At 40.3% G+C, this 26743-nt stretch overlaps 1 protein-coding gene across 1 annotated transcript in view; it reads right to left on the bottom strand.

Moving 5' to 3' along the window:
- Window positions 1-26743, bottom strand: part of CHST9 (carbohydrate sulfotransferase 9) — a 272753-nt gene that overhangs the window by 114791 nt on the left and 131219 nt on the right. Inside the window, exon 4 of the mRNA XM_003784769.3 lies at window positions 7160-7201. Coding sequence (XP_003784817.1) covers window positions 7160-7201 — 42 coding nt within the window. The remainder of the gene's footprint in view (window positions 1-7159; window positions 7202-26743) is intronic.

Raw genomic sequence — 26743 nt, 5'->3', positions numbered from 1 at the left:
GGGAATTCCATTCCTTGGTATTTATGCAACAGAAATAAAAATATACACAGACAGTCCTTGACTTACAACACTTCAACTTCTGATTTTTTGATTTTACAGTGGGTTTATCAGGGCGTTAAATGCATGTGACTTACAATAGTTTTGACTTTGATGAGTTTATTGGGATGTAACCCTGTGGTAAGTCAAAGAACACCTGTATGCACAAATAAACCTGTTCAAGAATGTCCTCAGCGGTCTTACTGATAACAGCCCCAAACTAGAAACCATCCCAAATGTCAAAAAGCAGAAAACAGGTAAATAATTTGCAGTATGGTCATACAGTGGAATATTACAGAACAATAAAAAAGGCATGAACCTTTGATATATGCAATGATCTCAGAAATACGAATATGAGAGGAGCCTTAGAAAGCATGTGCTGTACGACTCCATGAAGTCTGATAATAAGCCCAACTACACTATTGTGATCGAAGTAGGAAAGTGGTGGCCAGGGAAGTGGGAGGACGTGCAGGCAGGGAGGTGATGGAGTCTTGGGTTGGAATTGCCTGGAAAGAGCAGTGAGAGAACCGTTTAGGGTGTGAGAGTCGATACCTTATTTGGGTGGCCATGATATGGGTAAACACGATTCTCACCATTTACTGGACCCAACACTTAAAACTTGTGCTTTTTGTTGTATATAAATTATACCTCCATTAAAAAATTCAGGGACTCTGTGATTGAAAAGAAGCTTTATCACTAAACACCATTCCCCAGGGTTCCCTACTTTCTAGGCATGAGAAACACTTAAGGTTTTTGGTATTTGACAAGTTTAGCCAACTTGGTTCATGATGCAAATCTTAATGCATCCAATTCTACTAGCCTAAGCCTGAATTTATGGTGAAATTCAAAACCAGATAATTACCAAAAACAAGAAATAAACACAAAACCAAAAGCCCCAAGCAGAAATACCCTGCCCTGAATCAGGATTAAGTTTTCCAAGATGAATGTCATTGCCACAATATACCAGCAAGGGGAGTAGTTACACTTCGAGAAGAATTCCATCTTCACTAAATTGTTCTATAGGCCACCTTAATGAGACCAAAAAAATTGACTTTGGGGTGTCGCCACAATGGAAATGACAGATCATTTTAATGCAAGAGGAAAAGATTGAAAACCTTGACCCTCTATAGATTACTTCACACCTCAATGAAAAGGGGAAAAACACTTGAGATCAGCTTATTAAAATAATATGTTCATGTCACCCAGGTACCAGGACAAATTTAAGAGAATAGCTAAATTAACTGTGGGATGCCACATTTTGTTTGTTATTTCCATAGAAGAATAATAATCTACAACCTTTTCCCCTACACAGGAAAAAGACCCCAACAACTCCATGGTTTAAAAATCACTCCATGGTTTATCTTTAAACCACGGAGCTGTGAGTACAGCAGCCCCAGTTTGTACAGAATTCCCAAACTGCCTGGAAACCTGGAGTCCATCTGAGAGTGTGTGCATGAAGCTGGCAAAGAGGACTTTTTTCTCTCTGCAGGATAAGGACTTTTCATTTGAGATTGTTAGGCCATGAATCTCAAGATTTATGCTGCATTAAAAAAAAAATCATCATGTTCATCAATTCTTATAAGATTTATAAGGCTTAATTCTCACACAAGCTCAGGAAGGCTGCAGAAAAGTCTCTTAACTATCCCTTCCTACCAGCTTGGGTAATCCTGGATTTACAGAAAAGAAGTGTTCAGACTGACAATGGGAAGCGTGCCCCGAGGCAGGCGGACATGCAGGCCCACCAGACACCCACACTTCTGAGATAGGTAACTGCCCCCTTCATCTTCTAACCTCAATAATAATTCTGACCTGGCTTCTAGCACCATAGCACCCCCTTCTCAATTCATCTCATTTCCCAGAGAAGCTAAGCACAGAGGAACCAGTAACGTGTTCCCTAGAAATACCCTGAGCTGCCCTGTGCCAGGCTGAAGCCCTGACTTTGGTTTGGGAGCTGCATCTCTGCAATCTGATGTTTGCCTGAATGTGACATGTGCCTCCCTCCCTGAGCATGAGGACATGGAGAACAGGCAAAGCACAGTCTTTTCCAGAAACTGTGCCTAGGAGAATGTGTTTACTGCATGCAAAGCTCTCGGCTGCGGGAGCTAGTGTGTGAGGGCACTCCACGCGGGCACCAGCAGTAGCCCGCAAGGAGCAGCTCTTGCTTTACAATCACACAGCACTGCAGCTTGTGCACAAAAGCAGCTCTCTACTCTGGGAGAGGGATTGCTATCAATAGATAAAAAGAAGGTATTACCCTTGAATATGTGAAGCCTTGTGCTGGTGCATAAACCCTGCCCGAAGAGTTTCTTCATGAAATTCCAGGGCACATTTCTCAGTTCAGTGACCCTAAGAAATGATTTTTGAATTACTCTCCACTCATAAAATAGAAAAAAAGTTTTTTTTCTTCCAGTTTCTGTCCATGAAGGCCCAGGGAAATACAGACTCCAGAGTCAGAAGATTCTAGTCAGACTCTCCTTGCGCATTTCATCAAGATTCCCAGATCTGACATGGCCATCTGGGCAGTGTTCTTGCTGTCAAGGATTCACCAGACCGGCCCAGATTAAACGTTCTTTCCCAATGCAAAGGATTCTTAAAAAACAATGAGCAAAACACATGAATAAAATGCCACCTGCACATGTTTTCCTAATTTTGAGTTTGTCACTGAGTGGACATGAGTCTTGCGTGCATCTAAGTAGGAAATAAACCAAAAGACTGTATTCCGAGAGTTACCAAAACCTGTGAGATATGTAAAGAAGAAAGAAAGAAAGAAAGAAGAGTAAAGAAGAAAAACACAAAGGGCCTAGAAATGGGAGACATACTAATGAAAGGAGAAATAGAAGGAGGGGTTGTTAAGGGCAAAGAAATAAAGTGAATAGATGTCTGTGTGCCTGTTTTATATGAGAGGTGGGCTCCTGCTCTGATCAGACTGCCTGCAAATCCAGCAGGAATAAAAGGTCGTTAGAGAGGGCAGTGGGGACTGGTGGGCCAGCACCAGATGAAAACACCTGGAAGAAAAGAACGGCTGTGTGTTTGTGGAAGGAGGGAGAATCCCCCGTCGGAAACCAGCCAGGATAAGCATCACTTATGCTTCCCGCCATGGAGAAGGCAGGGCTGTCTGCACTGCTGCGTGGCTCCTGCCACGGAGAGAAGTCCCACGTGGGGAGGGAGGATTTTAAGGTGTCCTGAGGTGAGATCCATTCTGGCCGAGGGAAAGGAATGTGCAGGAAGCAGGGAGCTTGGAGGTGGCTTCTGGGTGACTCATGTTGACAGTCACAGAGGGGTGGGCTTTGGGAGCTAAGCTGAAGAAAGCAAAGCAAAGCTCTGGGTTACCCAAGCCCCAGTGAACGTCTGGAATTGCCTATTTTCCCCAGAGCCCAGAATTCTGTCTGCCTTTGATCGACTTCTAATGTTTCAATATTATCCATGGGGGATGCTGACGCCGAGTGTTCATTATCTGCACAGATCTTGCCTAGTCACTGGCACCTTGCGTTTCGTGTGTCCTTAATGTAATCATCAGCGACTGAGTGAATCAACCATGTTCCCAAATGAGGAATGTGTCTTCCATTAATTAAAATAGGAGTCAATAACGTGTAAGATAGAGCCTATATTTTCTTTATTACCACCATTTGGCAAATTGAGGACAAGAGCTCTAGCGATTCAAATCTCCCTCTGAGGTAAGCTTAGTAACTATCAAGATACATCTTGGCAGTCTCTCCTGGGGTCCCCAAGGCTCACTAAACATTTTAAGAGGACACAAGACATTTTCCTTGTGGCTGGTGGGATAACCCATTTCCAAGCGTGGGAAGAACTGCGGTCTCGTCCATTACAAACAGCACGTTTGGAATGAGGTTTCCACCTGGTGCTGAAGGTGTGTGGGGCAGGGAGCACGCAGTTTCGTTCCTTTTTTTATTTGGCTCAAATCCTGCTTTTCTAAGGCAGAAGAGGTGGAAAACTTGCAGCCTGGTGTGCTGGGGAAGAACTAAAACTCCAGCAGACGTGGAGACTGGACAAAAGCGGGGTGGGGGGTCTGTGAGCCAAGGGTGGACGGCGAGAGGGCAGGAGGGTCAGGCAGGGGTCTGGTCGACCCCTGTCCTACTCTGAGCAATAGCCCCACAGCTGAACCTGAGCTGATGGCCATAGCACATAATCTAGAGGACATCTTTTCAGTAAGCCACATGCTTACTTGACAATGACAAAGAGTTTTAGGCTTACAGGCTGCTGAGTCTGAATAGAAAAGGCACTATTCTGCCAAACCAGTGCTGAGGCTGGAGTACCAGGGCTCTAAATTCCCAGTATCTGCACTGGCTCCAGACGTTCCCGTTGTTCCCTCAATGGCGCCTGCCCCCACACCTGTCACCAGTATGCTTCCTTCACCTCTCTCAACCCTGGATCATCAAATCATCCATTCTGGCTGCTCTGGTGTGCATAGGTATGGCTGTGCCTGCAAAGTCACGTTTTCCCAGTGGGCTTTTAATTCTGTTCAAAACATTTTTACATGTCCCTTTCTTGTTTTCGTTCCCCATCGTGATTCATTCTTTCCCCTTCCCCAGAGATGAGCTCCTGCTCACACAGGACACTAGCCTAGCAGCTCCCCTGGACAGTGCACCTTTATTTGCATACCTGGTACATATCTTACCTTTCATAATCTCAGTGACCTGTGCAAGCCAGTTACTGTTATCCCTACTGTGATTTATTTTATTTTTCAGAGATGGGGTCTCACTTTTTTGGCTAGGCTGGAGCACAGTGGCACGATCACAGGTCACTGCAGACTTGTATTCCTGGGCTCAGCCTTCTGAGTAGCTGGGACTACAGGTGCATGCCACCAGCCCTGCCTCATCTCTATTTATAATCTCAATAGAGAGTGCATGAGACTTTGGAAAGTGCTTCCACATACATTATAAAGCTCCCGACTTGTAAGTCAAATGTTATCATGGCCTCCACTTTACAGATGGTAAAATTTAAATTTAGAGGGGTTCTGTGACCTGTCCCTATTACATCATTCAGGGTGGCTGAGTTGGGTTTCCAATGTGTGTCCTCCTAGTCTACGTTCCACACTGATCCCACAGTATAGTAGAGAGAAAATGAAAGCTTTCAGGCACAAACTCCGTCCAATTTCTTAATATTTATTTTCAAATTTATTCTTTTTCCTATTCTACCTTTCCTCCGTCTCAGGAAAAAGCTGATTCTATTCTCTGATCCTAAAAGCTATCTCTGTTGTCCCGGAGTGGTATTATTTATTCCCATTTCTTCACATTTGTAGTCTACGCAGATGACTCAGACCTCTCCCTGAGCTCCAATTGTTGTTTCAACATCTTGTCTTAGTAATACACCTCTGTACATGGACATTCCACTCTCCCGCTCCCCTCAGCTCTCTCCAACTAACTCTGCCTGCTCTGTTTTTCTTGAGCAATTCACATGTGTTTGTCTCTGTGCTCTTGCTTGAAATGCTGTCCTTCTTTTTTTCTACTTGTAGAAATTCTATTCCTTCTTTAAAAATCAGCTCAAGTGTCACACCTGTTATCGAATATTTTTCCAATCCGTGAGTCAGAGGAGTCACATTTAATGGTGTATTTCTTGTGTTCACAAAGCACTTTGCGTATTAGGCTAACGCATCATTTATCACGTGACAAATTCTTTTCTGTCTTCATCTCTGTTTTAACTTATGGGCTGCCAGCACCAGGCACGAAGAGAATTTTATTTATCTCTATAGCCCTTGATGCGATAAGCAGGGTCCTTGGCTAAATGTTGGATGAATAAAAAAATAAATGAATGAATAGTGACTCACTATTCCAATTTTTCAACACAGTCTGAATTTTCAGGGCATTGTCTGATTGTTTTAAACTCACCTCAGATCTCTCCTACTTTCCTGGAAATCTGTCTTACCTGCTTTGCAAAAATATTGTGTTTTAACTGAAACAAAGATTATCTGCCATTTGAAACCATGAAAAAAGAAAGATCATGACACATTATTTTTCTTATCAAAGTAAATACTGTCATCCAGATGATCAACATTACAGATAAACATCCGAAACTGAGAATTTATATTTGTAAACTTTAAAATACAATAATAGGAATTGATTCTCTTGTATCACTACATGCTTATGTTCAAATATTATACAACATAGCCTTCACGGCATTTTCTCAGCTATTGTGTTAAGACATTTATATTCTACACCTACTAAGTTTCACATGTACCCTTGTAAGATGCACCACAGGTGTGGTCCCACCTATTACTCTCCCTATGGCTATGTAGACCAGTTTGATGAAAGCATTCAAATTGTATGTAAACCCAGCACATTGTACCCCATGATTGCATTAATGTGCATGCTATGATTTAATAAAACAAACAAAACAAATAGTATACAATGATAAACTTCATTTCACTGGAATAATTGGGGAAGTGCAGAGGAAAAGCCAGCCTGCATGGGGAAGTCTGTATTTATTGACAGCAATCCAGTCTTATTATTTTCAATACTATCATCTGTCAGAAAAGGATCCATCTACTTAGTGACATGTATCGCTGAAGTTTTTGTCTAAAGACCACACATGCTAAAGCCATAAACACCGAGTGTTCTTTTCACTTGGGTTATAGGTATTCCCCTCCGTTTCGCTTAGCACATCCATTCCTTATAGACGTTTCAAAGGTTCCTTTCCACTTAATCTATTATAGATCAAATTTTCAAGAATTGTGTATTAGCAATATCTGAATCAAAGGAGTTTTACTGTATTTATAGAGGTAGACATTTTAGAAAATAAAAAATTGAGTCCTATGTCCCAGGGTAGTGTTAAATCTTTTCAAAATAAAAATGGAAAAAAATGCAATCCTTTTCAAATAAGATAAACATTAACTATTATCAAGCTATATAGAACCTGAATCTATGTGCAAAGCCTGTGGTTTCCTTTGCAAATTCCTGACGGCAAGGCTCATGGTTTGTGTGCTTCCTGCCCTGCCCTCCACGACTTTGATACGTCCCTGCAATGCCGCCGAGGCTGTGCGTTCTGACGATGGCTATCAGCCCCGAACAGGTGCTGAGAAGCGCCACTGTGAGGTTTTCAGAGAGTCTGTTTGTCTGCTTATCTGTAACTACCAGAGACTCAAACATTATGAAAAGAGGTTACTCACTGATTCTGGGTACAGGTTGCAAGTAATTTACTGGCTCCCATCCTGGAAAAAAAAAAAAAGGAAGAAAATTCATAGGTTAGCCCCACAGCCAAAGGCATTTCCAAAACTTTCTACACAAACATGCCTCAAAGCCTCTAAAATTTTATTTGTAGTAAGGAAGATCATAGGGGTGGTTATGAAATAAAAGACATCATTCTCTGTGTTTGTGGCTAATGAAGATGTGACAGGCTTGGTGTCACTGATTAGAAAACCTGACATCACCTTCCCATCGTGCCACAGAAAACCCTGAGCTTTGAGTTTGTGTCCTGTGTGGCAGGGAGATGGGGCTGGGGACAGAAGTGGGCACTGTGGGGACACTGCTGTCACCAGGGAGATAGTTTCCCTTCGTTCCCGGCATGCTACTTTGTAACGTGTCAACATGCTAACATACAATGATATTTTTACTTAAAACCTTCATGCAGAATTGAGTACTTCAGATAGATGTCTTTGGGTAGCGTTGATGCTTGGGACAGATGCACCCCGTGCCTCTCCGGTGTAGAGTGCCAGTGACCCGCCCACGGATAACTTAGTTTGGGAAGCTTGGAAGGTAAATGAGCTGAGATCTAGGGTAAAATATGAAGGCCCTGAGGGAAGCAATCTCACAGATATTTAAATTATACAGAACTAATGGTATTTTTTCTTTGTCCTGTGGGGAAGAGCTGTCAGAAAGGACATTTAGGGTTTTCCTTGAACCAATGATTTCTTATCATCATGTCCAAGCAGGGTCTCTTTCTGATGACGTTGGCCAAACGTTCCACAGTCTCCTTGTTCAGCCATCTATGGGGAGTCTCAGCTCCTCTGAAAACAACTCTAGAGAACGTAATTATCTGACTAGTTGCTTCTGGCTTTTCCAGTGACACAGCTCCAATTCTTCCCTTAAATAATATTACAAATATATAATATATAACATACTATAATATGTTATCATATCATATTTTATGTTTTATATATAATATATACTATTTTAATATAATCATACTCTATATTCTATATTATTGTATACATTTACATGTAATTTTTGCTCTCTGCCTGCCTTTTAAAAAGTTCCTTTCAAAATATGTTGATTAAAACTTGAGTAAGTGCTCAAGGATGGTGTGGCTTCAGCAAGGGTAGTTCTCCGTCCTGCTATCCTGATCCATTGAAGTAGCCTGCTCTCAATGTGACTCATTTATAATATTGCTTTTCTAACACAAATTGAGATAAGAATCTTATTGGCACTTGCCTTTCTAATCAATCATTCAGCAAATTTCATTTGTGCCAAAATACACCCATTTATACTTGCATCAGTGAGATGCTATTCTATTTTTAAAATGATTTAAAGAGTACATCCCAGGGCATTTTGAATTGTATTGTTATGAGTTTCCCGGCATAAGGTATTGGCAGCTCTATTTGATTTAGTAATACCTGCATTTTGGAGGAAGGTATTTATACGTTCTTTATACAGCTCATCAATAAGTTACAGGCCTTTCAGTACAACTGATCCCCATGGGTTGGAACTTGATAGGTTATCCACTGCTCCAACCCATCTAATTATAATTGCAACTCTATATTTACATGTTCACCCACCTAACAGTAGCATGAGAAAGGTCACATTTTCATGGCTTAGTAATAAGAATATTGTTTAGGCTAGAACTCAAAAATCTTCCCTCATATAAAACTGATTTTATCCAGCATATTATCATTATTCATGCATTCTGCCACTTAATCATGAAAGGAATTTAAATTGGTGTGGAAAAAACAGTGATCCCAAAAGTCAAATGCATCTGCTTCTTTATCTTTTTGATATTCCAGTAAGTTGCCCGTTGATTGTACCAGGGATTGTTTTTATCAGAGATGAGAACTGGGAGAGCTACTAAGGTATCTGGCGTACAGTGATCAGATCATTTCTTCAAAAAACGTGGACAGGACAGGCTCTTTCCTCCACCTCCCTGATGGCTCAGATAGGAAGGTCATGTGCCGATTTCTTAAAGGTGTCTGCAAAGCTGACATTAGGATATTACAATGCAAGACTCTGAGGGACCGGATCCTCTTCCCGGGTCGAGTTTATCTGTGTATACTTCACTGAGCATAGTGGTTACATTCACGTCCCCCACACCATACAGAAAACCTACTGAACACAGAAATGATCCAGTCTTATTTCTCTTTTTGACTTCTCCAAACCTACTTTAGTGTCACACATAAATAGGTATTAAATTAAATTAAATTTTTCAAAGAGATATTTCTTCTAGTATCTGATAAGATAGAAAAGTAAATACAATTTGGCTTTGATTTTACAAATCATCTCCTAAGGAAAAGTATTTTCTTCCCCTTCCCTATAACAGCAATAGAGTATATAGGTCTTTAAAGGCTTTGACTATATCTTCTAAATCATTGTTATTCCTACATATATTTTTATGTAATCAATACCTAGGATGTTGGGCTCAGTTCATACAATCAATATCGAATGACTTACTGGCTACGATCATACATTTAATAACTGGGAATGTTCTCCAGTGGCAACTATGAAAACAAGTTTAAATGTCATCGACGGGGCTTGCTTTACAAAGAGAAATTAATTGAATTTGGCCAGAGCCACTAACATAAATATAAGAGTTTGAACCTCACATCCAGGATACATATTGTGTTTAGAAGACTGAATATAGAAGTAAGACTTAATTTAGCGGCCTAGCCAATCTACCAACATAGGACCTTCCCCTTTCATCCCATGACTTTATTTTCCAGCATTTTTGTCTTCTGTGGTAAAGCAAGGTTCACCTGTTGAAACTTATAAACACTACAACAAGTGAGTAGGTCCACAGCTTGGATAGAAAATCAAATTTTTAAAAAGTTAGCACTTCACTGATCCTTATCCTGAGGATTGGGGTGCTTCACACGACATGAATGGTGCCCAGAGCCCGGCAGAGCTCACACTCATGTGAGAAAACGCAACTACATCCATAATGACTTTCCCAAAGAACTCAAAGTAATTCTCTTGATCGAGTGATAAATTGATGAAGTTGTTTGTCATAATCCTTACCAATGAAAAGGTTAGACAGCTTCCTAAGGCCATGTGGAAATTTGTTGTAAAAATTGAAACAGGATATTTGGATCGCCATAGTCTTGTTTTCAATAATGAATCTTTTTTTTTCTTACAGCCAGATCTTGCAGAAATGTGATTATCAATATCCTCTTAATTCTACACAGACAGATTTGGCTGCAAAAAAAAATCATCACAGTGAAGTTTAGGTCCTTTGGTTGTTGGATTTAAAACTTTATCCCAAGGGTTTTCTTCTGAAATATTGATTTGGGCTAACCTTACCTTCTTTGTCTGTTCTTTTGAAATTGCCTGGATGTACAATTATTGCATCAATAATAACCACAATGATAGCTAACAGGTACTGAATGTTTATTAAGTACCAGACATGCAGCTGAGCATCTTATGTGAACCTTACCTAATTGAATATCATAAGAATCCCATGGGAATACTATCAGCATTTCTGCATATGGAATATGCCCCAAATCATCTTCTATATTTCCTGCTATCAGTTCCACTAAAGTGAATTGAGAGGCAGGGCACAGTGGCTCACGCCTATAAAAATGCTCAACTCTGGGAGGTTGAGGCAAGTGGATTGTTTGAGCTCAGGAGTTTAAGACCAACCTGAGTAAGAATGAGACCCCCATCTGTACTAAAAAAGTAAAAAACATTATCCAGGCATTGTAGCAGGTGCCTGTAGTCCCAGCCACTTGTGGTGCTGAGGCACGAGGATCACTTGAGCCTAGGAGTTTGAGGTTGCTGTGAGCTCTGACACCAAGGCAGTCTACCATGGCAACAGTGAGACTCTGTCCAAAAAAAAAAAGTGAATTGAGAACTTAAAGGCGCAATGCAAATTCCAAAATTTTAGATTTAATTGTTTCCTAATCTTTTACAATTGCCTTGCAAATGTCTAACTCTATAGCATTTTATTTTTAGTAACTTCACTTCATTGAGTCTTTTCAAAATATTTTCATAGAAACAGAAATTCACTTCTATATATCCTTCTGTTATCAGTTTACATAATTTATAATTGAGTCGAATAATTATATGAACAAGCACAACTGGCATAGGTGGTCTGGGAACAAATGTAACTAACTGGCTCTTGGTCCATATACTTCTCCACAGGTTCAGAAGTTTGCAGGTGGGCCCAAAGGTGCTAGCCATCAGTCAGGGGGTTATATGGAAGGAAGGGTAAGAGTTGCTTCATCAGGCAAATCATTGAAGAGGTTGGGACAAAGAACTGCTATTGTATTTATATTTCAACTGTATATGCGTTACTTTGATACAATTATTATTATTATTTTTAATTGAAAATGAAAGGAGCAGGGGGAAGACAGTGAGTTTAGGTATTGCCCAAGATTTCAAAATTAGAGGCAGTACTAGGATTTGACTCCAGAATTGGCTTCCACGTCTAGTATTCTTTCTCTTCATCCATTATGCTTCAGGTCACAGGCCACCACGGGGGTGATCGATCCCAGGGCCTCCCACAGATTCCAAACTCTGCAAATGCACAAGTCGCTTTTATAAAATGGTGCAGTATTTGCATATGACCTATACATATACTCTCACATACAAAATGAGTTCCCTGATTCACAAAACCCACTATGGTCCACTGCTGTGGCCCAGAAAGGTGGTTTGGGATGGCTAAAGAGTGGTCAGCAAGGGAACAGAGCAGAAGAACATGGAAGAAACCAGAAAGTGATGAAATAGCCTTAGAAATCTCGAGAAGAGCCCTGCCATGATGGTTTCCTCGTATATCTTCACTGTGTGCTTCAGTGGTTCCAAACGAAAGGGCTTTCCGCAAACAAATCTTGCCTGCTGATGCTGCCAACAGAACTGGTTTTTGTTAACACTGAACTGCACTGGTAGAACTCTTAAAAGGGCATTACTTCTCTCTCACAAACAACAAACAACAACACAGAAAAACCCTGTTGAGTCTGTGATTCTATGGGGAACCAAAGGTGGGGTCAAGTTCAAGGAAATCTGCATTTCAAATGAAGTACGGTTGTTTCTAGGTATCTGTGAGTGAGTGATTGATCCCAGGGTCTGCCAGAGATTCCAAAATCTGCAAACGCTCAAGTCCCACTTATAAAATGGTGTCGTATTTGCATATAACCTATCCATAATACTCCCACATACTTTCAATCATCTCTAGATTATTTATAATAACTAACGCAATGTAAATCCTATGTAAGTATTTGTTACACTGTATTGTTTAGGGAAAAGCCACAAAGGAAAAAGCCTGTACATACTCAGTACAGCTGCAATCACTCTTTCTGAATATCTGTGATCTGTGGTTGAATGTGGAACCCAAGGCACTGGTAAGAAGGGGGACTACTGTAATTTGAATTTCATCAGCCATTTCCTTCTAACCTTTGGGTTTTACAGGTTCTATTTCCATCAAGTCCTTCTTTGGGGAAGGCCATTTAAACACCAGTTTTGAAGAACTTCTTACAAAGGATGACTTTTACAGCCGTTGTTCTAAAATGTCTCCGAATAGACTATTATGTTTTCCTATTAAGTATTAATGATTTCAGTTTATGTTAAGTACTTTCTCTGTTTCTTGCCTGGGCATTTGCCAAGTTATTTCCTTCGAGAAGAAAATTAGGAAGGTATTAAGATTTCTGTGACTTTCTAAGGAATTCGTGAAAAGGTTACGTTCTCTAATGGCTAGCCCTTCTATAAAATTACATGAGGTGGTTCAAAATGTTTGTACGTGGAACGTAGCTTTTATACACTTTCAAAAATAATAGCTTTCCAGTTTTTAACTGATCTGGGTTTTGAAATAATTATTGCAATCACACAGCTTTATATGTGGTTGAGATGGAAAACCTCTCCTATGAAATGTTTCTTTTGGGAAGGAGATTGAAAACTATGGATTAAGTATTTAACACGAGTATACAAGTAGACAATATGCGCAGACGGCTTATTTCATTCTTTTGAAGACTGCACAATTAATTAACTAAAAGGGACTATAAGTAGGAAGGGAAACGCGTGGAGGAGAGACAATGCTGGGCTCTGTGTCCAGCGCTCCTTTTCAGGGCATCATGCATCACGCTGGGCTTTAGTCGAGTGGAGGCAGCTTCCTGTGCCCGGCAGCTGCCTGGGGAGCTTGTCCCGGGGCCAGGCCCCCTGTGCGGGAAGATCCAGCACTTTACAGCACACTTTGTATAAAAGAGAGTGCAAATCAAATCACATCCAGGGAGTGTCTAGGAGACAGGGCTCGCCAAGGGGCAGCCTGGAAAGTAAGAATAGCGCTGGAAAGGGAACCCATTCACTCAGCTGGTCTGGGCCCTCACTCCTTCATCTCTATCTTCCAAATAGCTAATGTCCATTCCGGCTTTGGGAGACTAGGACACAGGACAAAAAATAAAGCAGGTCTTCATTATCATGCAGTCACCGAGTTTTTCCTATTTATGTTCGGTCTAATCCCTCACCCAGGCCACCCTGGAAGGGCTATGGGACGGTACTTCCTGTGATCCTCACAGCAGTGCCTGAGGATGCTGGGCGCCCCGGCTGGCGCGGTCGCCTGCCTTAATCTTGCCATACTGTCTCATCAGAAGTTTCACTCTCTCAATTCTTTCACTCTCACCTATATTTGACTCAGTCCCAGATATAAATACACTATTAGCTTTGACCTCTCTTGAACTTCGATTCCACTTCTTCAAATTCTAGCTTCCACACAAGTGTCCTATTGTTGGATCAAGTGCAGCCAGACTTGAATGAAACTCAAAATCCTTTTCCCCAAACCACCCGGCCCTCTGAACTTGCACGTGGGTGTCTATTACGCAGACACTTGTTCCTGCCATTCAGGCGAGGAGCTCTGACACCCCCCACCGTCACCTCCCCGCCACACTTGTTTCCACACAGTCACCTTTTGAGCCTTCCTTTCTGTATCTCCTACTCAGTCTGTTTTTATTTTTTAGTCCTTTAACCCCCCAGATTTCCAGTCCAGGTCCTTGCACATAAGACCTAGACTGCAGCCGAGGCATCCAGACTGGTATCTCTAATGTCAATCTCCGTCCTCAGATTCATTTATCAAATTATTGTTTAAGAATCGCTTTGCCCATGCTAATCTCTTCTTCAAGAAATCTCTATTTTATCCTCACTATTACAGGATCTAGTCCGACTCTGCACACAGTGCTTTCTAAGATTTGGTCCCTGCTTACTTAATGTAATTCAGAACTCTCCTATACAAATTCTGCAAGTCCCACATTCATTTCTATTTATTTATTTATTTATTTATTAAATCACAGCTGTGTATATTAATGCAGTCATGGGGTACAGTGTGCTAGTTTTACATATAATTTGAAATATTTTCACCAAACTGGTTAACATAGCCTTCATGGCCTTTTCTTACTTATTGTGTTAAGACACTTACATTCTACATTTAGAAAAATTCACATGTATCCTTGTAAGATGGACCATAGATGCCACATTCATTTTTAATCGCAAGCCTGAAACACTCTCCTCCTTCTGTTTGAAAAAGTTCTGTTTCTTCTTCAAGATCTAAACTTGAAGGTTTCACGGCTCAGTGCTCAGAGGCGCCTACCGTCCTCTGAACGGGGGTAGGTGGTGCTCACCTGGGACCCGGGCAACAGTACAGGAGGGAACAGCATGCCAGGCCGCCCTCCCCATGCATTAGCCTGTTTGTTCCTTAACTTACCATGGATGTGTCATCACTGTCCCTGCTTTACTGTTGAGAGCCAGCTCAGAGCAGCTAATAACTCGTCTACATCACAAAGTTGCTAGTGCTGGATTCAAAGTGCGGTGGTCTGGCCGTGGAGTCCATGCCTCTAACACTTACATCACACGGCCAATCTCAGCTTCTATTGTTCTATCAATCCTTTCATACCAATTGTCTACCCAAAGCAGACTTCTTAAGGGAAGGCTCTTTGCCTCTGTCTTCTTGGCAGCCTGTCACTAGCACACAGAGACAGACACTCAGTACTGTGCAGACTTGGAGGTCCAGGAATGGAATGTAGCAGTAGAAACAACAGTCAACATCCAAAAGTATCCGCAGTGTTTATTTTATTTCTTTTCGAGATAGACTCTCTGTTGCTCTGGTGCCATGGCATCATAACTCACAGCAACTTCAAACCCTTGGGCTCAAGTGATCCTCTTGCCTCAGCCTCCCAAGTAGCTGGGAATGCAGGCGCTTGCCACAACATCCAGCTATTTTTAGAGGTGGGGGTCTCACTCTGGCTCAGGGAAGTCTCGAACTCGTGAGCTCAGGTAATCCAGCCGCCTTGGCCTCTGTGTCAGCCACTGATCCTGGCCTACCTGCAGGGTCTAAGACACACAGGGTCATACACCTTCATTCCTGATCTTTCTTGCACTCAGATAAGATTGCTGGCTGCATCTTTCACAGATGAGAAAAGGGGTAATATCAATAATAAAAATAACATGATACATTTCCACGTTTCAGAATGTAGGCCACGTAATGAAGACAGTTACAGCCTCCCTCCATCCCTCACTCTCCTTTTTGTCTTTCCTTCAACAACCATTTGTCTTTTGCACACGACCTGCCAGAACAATGAACCTCTGGGTTTGCTGGTAACATTTTCAGCCTAGATGCTCAGAGACAGAGGGAAGTGATTTCAAGCAATTACCAAAAGCAATAAAAAGATGGCTAAAATTTATTTGTGAACATACTACGTAAAAGCATGGGCTTGGCAGGTATTATCTCACTTAATCCTTGTTAACACTTCCATCAGATAAAACTATTTTTATCTCCACTTTACACATAAGGTGAGTAAATTAAAAGAGATTAAGGTCAGATGGCTCATAAGGGACCCAGCAAGGATTCCTATCCCTGCAGTCTGAGACGAGAGCTCGCACTCCTAACCTTTTACACTTGACTCCCGCTGGGAGTAGAGACAGCTTCACGACATGTTGAGGGCATATGTGAAATTAGTTTATTTCCTTCGAAAAGAGCTCCATAAATAGTATCAGGAATACTTCCAAGGTCATTGCAGCTTTATAAGAAAGCAGGTGTGTGACCTTTAACAAGTTAACCTCTTAGGGCTTTATTCAATTCATTTGTGAAATTAAAAATCAGCACCAAATAATCTCCAGAATTCTGCCCAGATACAGACCTGCTATTTTTCTAAAGAGGCAGCTGTGGGGCAGGGAGTGTTCACTGGTCTTGGAGTCAAGAGAACTAAGGTTCTTTAAGTGGCTCAGCACCCTTGCTGATTACAGGCCCGAGCCACTGGTCCTGGCCCATCTGCAGTGTTTAAGACACACAGAATCGACACCTTCCCGATTGTCATCTGCTGTCCTCAATTTTTTGGAAGACAATCACCCAACCCAAATAATCATCCAGAAATACATTAATCTGTCCTTTTTGCCACACTTTTCACACATGCAAGTGTTCAAACACAGAATCTCAATTTCTGAGTTCTTTCTGATCTTGCTCTGAGGCCGTGGGTTTTGCTCTTTGGATGTGAGACTTGCAGTCACGTCCAGTTAGACCTCATTGCAGGTTCTGGCTGAAGAAAAGCTGTGCCCAGTAAAATAACGCGCCTAATCCAGAGGGTACTTACATCACTCCTTTCCTTTTCTGTGTTTTCAGGACTGCTTTGCTCATCAGCATTATCCCTATCAAGCTGTTTCTTTTGATCTGAAGCGAAGTCTTTTTGTTTTTGTGCTACAAGCTTTTTCTGGGTAATCTCATTCATTTTGTTGGCTTTGATGATGACTATGTTAACACTGGTGACTCCCAAATTACTAAACTGTATATCTTGCTTGAGCTCCAAGTTCAAATACGAATGTACTCAGAGCACATGGCCTTGGGTTTTCTACCAGCTTATCTGAATATCAAGTTCTTTTTTCCCTTTCATGCTCCAGTTCCAATGCTGCTTGTCAGGGGGAAGCACCACCCCATCTCTCAAATCAGGGGCCTTGGAATCCATCTTGCATTCCCCTGCTGCTCACGTGCCATGGAAAACCAAGTCCTGCTTGTTCTTTTTTTGCAGTTTTTGGCCAGGGCTGGGTTTGAACCCACCACCTCCAGCATATGGGACCGGCACCCTACTCCTTTGAGCCATGGGTGCTGCCCCGTCCTGCTTATTCTTTCTTCAAACATTCTCAGATGGACTCAACTTCCCCCATTCCCACCGGCACTTCCCTGGTTCTCACCTAGACAGATGCAGTAGATATCCAAGAAGCGTCTTTGCTTTGGTAGGTAACAGTAATTTCAGATTTAAGATAGACAAAATCAAAATCTCCCTATATCCCTCAGCGCCCCAAATCTGTCTTCTCATTTTCTGCGATATCTTAGCTAATAGTTTCATTTAATAACTTGCTTACATCAAAAACCTAGAATCCTTTATCTCTTTCTCTTGTCTTCTCCCTCTGTATCTAATCTATTGGCTGGTTCTACTTCAAAGTCTTTCCTAAATCTGATGGCATCTCATTATCTCTACTGAAACCACCCTGGTTTAGGCCACTTCATTTTTCTCTTCGTTTACTATAATAACTTTCTTAAATAGTCTACTTTTTGAGAATCCCTACAGAGTTAGAGTGCTTAAAAAAAAATAGACTTCCTTTCCTTGCTTTAAATTCTTCAGTGATTTTTTTGCACTGCAGTTAGCATAAAACCCAAAACTCGTTCCCACAGTCTACAAGGAGCACATCCGCTGGACGCTGCCTCTACATTCACACTTGTCCACCGTGTCCCAATCACATGGACTTTCCTTTTCCCTCCTCCTTCGACCCACGAGGCCTGGCCTGCCTCTCCACTCACCATTCCCTCTTTTCTTATATCTTCTTACAGTGTGTCCCTTCACATCATTCAGGATTCACTTCAAAGGCTACTTCCTCAGAGAGCTCTTCCTCCTCCACTCTGGCTAACGTGGTGCCCTGTGGATAACTCCCCAGAATTCAATTTTATCTCTTCTTCTTTTTTTTTTTTTTTTTGCAGTTTTGGCCAGGGCTGGGCTTGAACCTACTGGTGCCCTACTCCTTGAGCCACAAGCGCTGCCTCATTTTATCTCTTTTTATTTTTTTCTTTTTAAAAAACCCCTTGTACCATTGTAATTTTATCTGTTCTAATGGGATGATGGCCAACTCCAAATAGAAGAATATGAGCATACTGAAGCAGGTGGTTTAAAATTAGAGAAAAAAAAAAACCCTAAACAGTTAAAAATATCTCTTTGAAATACTGATTTCAACCCCTTTGTACATATTCTCAGAAATGGAATTACTGGACACAGGGCAGTTCTATTTTTAAATTTTAGAAGAGCCTCTATACTGTTTTCCATAATGGCTACCCCAATTTACATTTCCTCCCCAATAGCATACCAGGGTTCCCTTTTCTCTATATCTTCACCAACATTTGTTATCTTTTGTTATCTCCGATAACACTTTTGTTATCTCTAATAACACTTAACAATAATGGCCATTCTAGTAAGTGTGAGCTAATATCTCACTGTGGTTTCAATTTGCATTTCCCTGATTATTAGTGATGCCAGTTATCTCTTATTATGCCTGTTGGCCATTTGTATGCATTCTTTTGGAAAATACCTAGTCAAGTTCTTTGCCCATTTTTAAATCATGTTTTGTTTTTTTTTTTTTTTTGCTATAGAGTTGTATGCATTCCTTATATAACTGGAGCATTACTCAAAATAGCCAAGACATGGAAACAACCTAAATGTCTTTTAATAGATGAATGGATAAACACAATGTGATGGACATACACGCATATAAACAATGGAATATTACTCAGCCTTAACCCTGCCATTTGTAACAATGTAGGTAGACACGAAAGACATGCTCCATGAAATAAGGCAGATACAGAAGGACAAATACTATATGATCTCACTTGTATGTAGAATCTAAAGTAACCAAACTCATAGACATAGTTATGCAAGATGAGTACGTTCTGGAGCTCTGAAGTACAGCATGGTAACTATCGTCAATAGTACTGTGTTATACACTTGAAATGTGCTGAGAAGGTAGATCTTGAGTGTTCTCACCCCCCCACCCCACACACACACATGCAAAAGATTATTACATGAGGCCTCTGAGAGGTCAAGTTAGATGGATTGCTTGAGCTCAGGAGTTTGAGACCAACCTGAGCAAGAGCAAGGCCCCATCTCTAAAAACTAGCTGGGCATTGTGGTGGGCACCTTGGTCCCAGCTACTCAGGAGATCAAGGCAAGAGAATTGCTTGAGCCCAAGAGTTTAAGGTTGCTGTGAGCTCTGATGATGCCACAGCACTCTACTGAGGGTGACAAAGTGTCTCAAAAAGTAATTCCATGAGGTGATAAATATGTTAGTTAGCCTGGTAATGGTGATTGTTTCACAATATGTGCATATATCAAAACATCAAATTGCATACCTAATGTTATTTGTCAATTATACCTCAATAAAATTGGAAAAGGTTTAAAACAAAAATTCTGTATATATGTATTAGATATCTATATTCATGTACTGAGTTCAAAAACACACATCCTAATGGCAGTGTGACAGTGTATATAACATTCTGGATGCAGAATGAACACAGACACTGGATAGTTAGACCCGTGAAAAGAAAGCAAGGGGCATCAGCTCATCTGACAGGACACAGAAGGAGAAGTCTAGCTTGTAGGTCAGTCTCCAGAGCTGAGGATGACTGAACTCCCATCTGTCCTGTGTCTCCAGTTTCAGGAAAACAAGAAAGATGGACAGTACAGAAAAAAATCCCTTTTGCCCCTTCTGCTTATCTGAACCATTTGGAAGATGCAAACTGATGACCCTATCCAGCTAGTATCTCTGGGATATTATGTAACCTAGCAGTATAGGCCATAACCTCGAGTTATAGGTCATAATCTAGAATTACATTATCTGTTTCTACAGAAAAACAAACAACAAACAAACAAAACCCAGAGGCATAGCTGCTTTGTGGGGTTTTTCCTCAATATTTTATTATGAAAATTTTCAAATATGTTGAAAAGTTTCTTCTCTTAAGTTCACATTTCTTCCTTCTTTAGATGAAAACTAGTGCCAAAAAAAAAAAACAAAAAAAAACAACTCCTCACCAACTGAGTAAGACAGTATATTCTAAATCTCTAAGTACCAAGGGACAAAGGGCTGAAGCTTAGCATGATCAGCATCATGCCAATATCAGTTTTGATATTTTGTCACCTTTTCAGTGACTTACATCTGCCCCTAGTCCATCCCTCCTGCCAGATAGGACTTGCCCATTTATTATTATCTAAGTTTTATCTTATCATGGTTAGAACACTTAACCTGATTTTAAGTGTACAATACAGTATTCTTAGTGTACAATACAGTATTTTTAACTGGGAAGCCAAGATGGTTGGATTGAGTGAGCTCAGGAGTTCAAAAACAGCCTGAGCAAGAGCAAGACTCTGCCTCTAAAAACTAACCAGGCAATGTTGGACAGTAGATGTCTAGAACTTCCCAGGGCTGGGTGGAGCAGTGGGGAGTGGGGTAAGTGCTGAATATGGCTATGCTTTTGCTGGGTTAAAAGTCTTTGAATTCAGTTTGGTCTTTGAGTCTCCTTACGCCATTGCTCTGAAGAGCTCCTGTGTGTTGAGGGGACACATCTGGTCTCTGCTCTTTAGACAGATCCTTCATCAACAAGTTCAGATTATTTTGTCATGGGTATATATGACTTATACCAGTTCTGAAGACAAATGGTTACAAAAATCTAGACTGGTCACATATTAGTATTGGTGTTTACATTTCTATCAGCAATATGAACTGAAGTGGTCCATTGTATCTGCCATCTTATACCCAAATCTTTTACTTTTCACCCAGAACAAAGATCTTCTTTTGATATTTTTTCATCAGTGTCAATAATAAATGTGATAATTTGCTAGTGAAAGGAGTATGATGCCTAAATGACACTGTCCTAGATCCCGTCATGTTTCTACTGGACACAACTCGTGGTCTTAGAAAAGATAAACAATACGAGATGATCGAAGGCTTCTGTTTGCATTATCAATTTCTGCCACTAACACTAAACATTATTTAAAAACAAGAGATAATTAAATCTATCCATCAGGTTATTTAAATTTTTTTGTTTGTTTTTGAGACAGAGTCTCACTCTGACACCTTGAGTAGAGTGCTATGGCATCATAGCTCACAACAACCTCAAGCCCTTAGGGTCAAGTGATCATCTTGTCTCAGCTTTTTTTTTTCCCTAGTTTTAGAGATGGGGGTCTCACTATTGCTCAAGACAGATTATTTAGTTTTTGATTTTTAATTTTTACAATCTCTCAAAGACTTTGCTGGCAACTCTCAAGCTATACAGACAATAAAACATTGCTACAAAGCATGTTTGTTAAATGCTTCCTGAGAAGTTCATGAAATTCAAACATTGCAACTATAATTGGAATACCAAAAATCGGTCATTACTGGAATGTTCCTTAATGCAGAATTAATCCACATGTTTTAAGAAGTTGTTATTTAGACTTCCACTAAGGAGTTAAAGAACTTGACACTCCTCTCTTTTGAATCTCTTTATTATGTACTGGAGGAAAAATATTGTTCTTGTGTTCTAGATAAACACTGAGAAATTAAATTCTCATAATGAATTTATAACTTACCTTTTAAAAATATTCTGAACATGTGCATCTGATTAAATACAGTAGATGGTATCTTTGTAATATATCTTTAGTAATCAAAAAAGTCACAACAAATTACATAGTCATAACCCTTTATGGGTTGGGTATTTTAGACCAACTAAACTAAACTATGGTTTAGCAAAAAGATAGTTTCAATGTTGTCCTTTAATTAATATTTTAAAAATAAAAACAACCAAATTTACATATGAATTAAATATGAGTCATATAGTATTGAATATGAGGAATTTTTTAAACTTTATAGCCGTGATTCTATAAACATGTCGATTAAGGATACTTTGAATGCTACAGCTTTATTTTATTTTATTTTATTTTATTTTTTACAAATTCTCTTATAATTCCCAGGAAGTCAACCTACAGCTGTACTACTGGCACACAATGACTACTTCTGTTACTGTTGCAGAGAAGGCCTGGATGACAGCAGGCACTGGGAAGGCACACAAATGTTTGTTAGGGTCACTTTGCAGCAGAAGAAGGAATCGAACATTCCTTGACATGAATATTCTTTGTTTTCTAAAATTTAGAGACCCCTATATTAATGGCAAATGTTAATGATAAGTGTGCTTAAAAGAGACTCATAAAGACTTGTGTTAATGGTATGAGACAAATGTTAATGACATCCTATAATATCTTTTACCTCAACCTTCCAAATTACACCTGAATCTAGAACCCCATTTCCAATAGCAAATAGGTAAGTAGGAGAGGAATTCTGCATGCAGATTTATATTTACATAATACATATATATTGCTATAAATGTGTATTCACATAATATATATATTTTAACAATAGCAAAATATTGCAAACCAACAAGCATAATAAAGAAAGAATGACCAAAGACAGTGATTTTGTTCTCTGCTATTAATGTTTCAGGAATGCTGAAAAGGTAATATTCATTATCTCCTCAGACAAATACTCATTCCAGGGCAATCAAAATACACCCATCATGGGTCTGAAGGCAAAATTCAGAAAATACCATCCCACCCTTCACTTCCTCTAAACAATCAAAGAATTTCTAAATATAGGCACTTCTAGGTACCAAGAAGATCAATGAAAAATATTACATTTATTATAGTTCATATTTGCTTACCTGCATGTCCTCAGATGAACATTTAAAAATGGTTAAGAGAGCCAGATGATTAGGTGGAAAAATGGCCAAAGGAAACAAGATGAAAGTGCATTAAGTAGTCAGGTTTTGAATAGAGTGTTTTGCTTGTCTCTCTAGATACCAGTGAAATAGAAAGCTGTGTGTTTTCAAAGAAGGCTTGGGTAAAAATGCATTTCAGGGACACTCTGAAGGAGGAAAGGACTATATCTGACTAAGAAACACAGATTGTTTCTATACAGTGAGAAACGTATTTGAGATTTACAGTCAAGCTAATAACTAGGCCATGGTAAAGATACAGAAGCACATGGAGGCCAGCAAGAACAGACAGCATTCTGGAGACACCTGCGAGGGCTCCAATAACAGCATGGTGTTCAAACAAAGGCCTGTGCCTTGGACAGGATCATCCCTCCTTTAAATAGTACAAATGGAAGCCAAGACGCTAATGACCACTGCTAAGAAAATTTAGATATGCTATTTAGAAGCAACCGTAACTATTATAAGTAGCAATGCATGGCCATCCATTAGCCCCTCTATGTGAATTAGTTAATCAGATTATTCACATGCTTCTGAAAGAATCTCTGTTTCTGGTGTCCCCACAAAAGGTACCTCCCCTTGTCCATTTATCTCTCTACTTCTTCCACTGAGGTCTGGCCCCTTTCAGAGTCTATTCAGCTGCCACTCAAGTCATAACCTCCCTCCTGGGGTGAGTGGACTACAAGTGTTTTATGTTTCTTTAGGCTTCTCTACTGTTCTGCAGACCCTCTTATCTGGGGATTTGCAGTAAAATAATAGGACAATTTACACGATTGATTAATGCACTGTGCAGCTCAAATGGCATGCCTTCGCTTTAGAAGGTTTTAAGTTGTGCAGTATACAAGCATATCATTTACTGTTGATTAGACTGTTTGTGGTCATTTCTATTTTAAAAAAGTTAGGCATCTGTTTTTTTGGTTAGAAATACAACCTCGTGTTTTCCCTGGTGGGAAAATCAGGTATGACTTAAGAGTCCTTTCACAAGAAAACCTAAGGATCACCAATATCCTATTTCCGTGTGCATTTGTAATCCTTTATGTAAGTGGCACTTTTAACTAATCAAAATATGCATTTACCCAGAATGCCCCATTCCCAGGTCATCTCAGATAACGGTATAGTTGCTGCTGTTACCCCACTGCCTGATACACAGATAGACACACACAGGATGCCCTTTGATGCAATTTCTACAATAAACTAAAAATAGCATGAGCCTAATTTTGTTAAAAACTGCTTGGTCCTCTACTACCTTAATAAGATTTATCATCTAATTCAGAGGTCCTCAAACTTTTTAAACAGGGAGCCAGTTCACTGTCCCTCAGAATGTTAGAGGGCTGGACTGAGGGTCCCAGGACAAGTTGGCTGCTAAGCAGGACAGGCAGCCATGGCAAAAACACCCAGTGGACAGATAAATGTCCTAGGTGGGCTACATGTGTTTGAGGACACCTGAGGCTGCCGTAGTTTGAGGACACCTGATCCTGAAAGTCCATTTTTATTTGAGTTGCTTTCCATTTTATTTGGGTGATTCTTTGTGGCTTTTTTCCTTTATAGAATATTTCCTTAAAGATGAAGGCCTAAAGTAAGTTTTGGCAAAGATGAATTAAGAAAGTAGTCTTCATTTCCTCTTCTGGGTGCAAGAAACACATGTGTGTTATGCAAGAATCCACACAGATAAAAGTTGCTCTTTTAAAGTTATCTGAGGTCTAACAACTAAGTTCTAAGTTCACAAACTCATTGTAAAAAGTGCTACATATCTCATTGCTGAATATCTCTATAGTCACCTCTGAAGTGCTCCTCTTGGGAAGCTATGCACCCATGCCAATGCCTAGTCCACCCTTCAAATCAATTTTGGAACTCTTTTTCTGAAATGACAATCAGAGCTGTTGTAGGAGCTCTGCCAATTAAGTTCATGAACTTGCCACCGTGTGCTTATGTTGGCAGCACTGTACAAACAACTCAGGAAAGTTTCATACCTTGGTATATCAGTGTCTCACAGCTGTGGCTGTGATGTTATGTGGTGGAATCTTGCTGAGTGGCATTCCTTATCATGATTGCATATTTTTATGTGTCTTACAACAGCAGCTCTGATGACCATTCCAGAAAAAGAGTTCCAAAATTGCTTTGAAGGGTGGACTAGGCACTGGCATCAGTTCATAGCTTCCCAAGGGTAGTATTTTGAAGGTGACTGTGGCAATATCAGCAGTGAGTTATATAGCACTTTTTCTTGGATGAGTTCATGTACTTAATTGTCAGCCCTTGTACACACCGCTTTAAGGCACACTACTTTAAGATGAAATTTATTGTGATGCAACTAAATACAACATTTCTCTCCTGCTACCTAAAGAAACCATGTTTCAAGTCTCAAATGTGTGCAAATAAATCCTGGTATGTGTACTCTGTAGCAATCCAAATTAAACTTTAAACACATGGAGGGAATTTCAAGGAGGCATTTTCATATCTGGACTTTGACTAGATGGTGCAGCACAGCAATTTTTCCTTCATTAGCCACTTACCATCTCAGATTTGTTTACTTTGCATTACCACATTCTTTTAAGTACAGTGTTACACAAGGAAATTTAAGGTATTTTCAAAACGTGGCACAGCTGTGTGGTTGTTCATTCTCTATCATAAATTCTACTGGCTGGAAAATGAAGTTTGTTCAAAAATAAAATCTTTAGGACTTCTTTTAATGAAGAGCCCAGGTGGAAGTCTTCCATTTTGTAGATGGAAAAACACATCGAAGAGACTTTATTTCACTCAATAATAAATATTGTTCCAAAACCATAAACCCAGAGAAACCCAGAGAAAATTGGTTATTTTTAAAAACAGAATTCATGAACATAGTTCAGAGAGCCAATTCTTCAGGAAAGCTTCTTTAAAAAGCAAACACACTGGAGATGGATTGCCTGGAAAGCCAAGGCAGAAAATTGGTAGCTTAGAACTAGAGGATGGAGAAATACGAGATTTTGTTCATACCAGCCTGGGCCATTGGGTGCAAGATCTGAGCAAACTATATTTTACTTCTTTTTCCATCAGCCTGGGTGACTGTGGTAGGCTGGATGTGGATCCCAGGTCTGGATTCCAGTCTCAGCTCTGGTATCTGTTACCAACTAAGTGACTTGACCAAGTGGGAAATGCCTAGGCTTTGTGGTCACACAGACCTAAATCCAGGGGTACACTGGTCCATGATTACAATCAAACAAACCCTGGTTTCTGGTGTTTGCCAGTTCCCATGGTGTCAGTATTCTCACCATACCAATTTTAATCCACCTCATGACTTCCTGGAGTGCTGAGTAGGGAAGACAGGGGCCAGACCTCCCTCCAGACAGCACAAGCTGGCTCTTACAAGTCACTACCTAGATTCCATTTCTGGTTCCACCAGTTAAGAGATGGGGCCTAAGATGGGTTATTTAACTTCTAGGCATCTCAGTTTTCTATTTCTGAAAATATTGACCATAAAGAAACCTCACAAGTTCAATTTCAGAGTCAAAGAGATGGCACTGAGTGCAGAGCCTGAAATAGCAGGCCTTTGATAAACATCAATCCCCTGAGTTAATGACTTAATAATCATGTCCTCTCTCTCTCTTTCCACACATCCCCCTTGTACTTCTCCTTGCTCTTTTTTCCCTCACATACTTCTTCTTTTTGGAGACAGAGTCTCACTATGTCACCCTTGGTAGAGTGCCATGACATCACAGCTCACAGCAACCTTAAACTCTTGGGCTTGAGCAATTCTTTTGCCTCTGCCTCCCAAGTAGCTGGGACTATGTGTTTCTATCACTATGCTTGTTTTTTTTTT

The sequence above is a fragment of the Otolemur garnettii genome, unplaced genomic scaffold (genome assembly GCF_000181295.1).
Source record: "Otolemur garnettii isolate 467f Iridium unplaced genomic scaffold, OtoGar3 scaffold00012, whole genome shotgun sequence".
Taxonomy (NCBI): Eukaryota; Metazoa; Chordata; class Mammalia; order Primates; family Galagidae; genus Otolemur; species Otolemur garnettii.
This window is presented reverse-complemented; position numbering and strand designations above follow the sequence as displayed.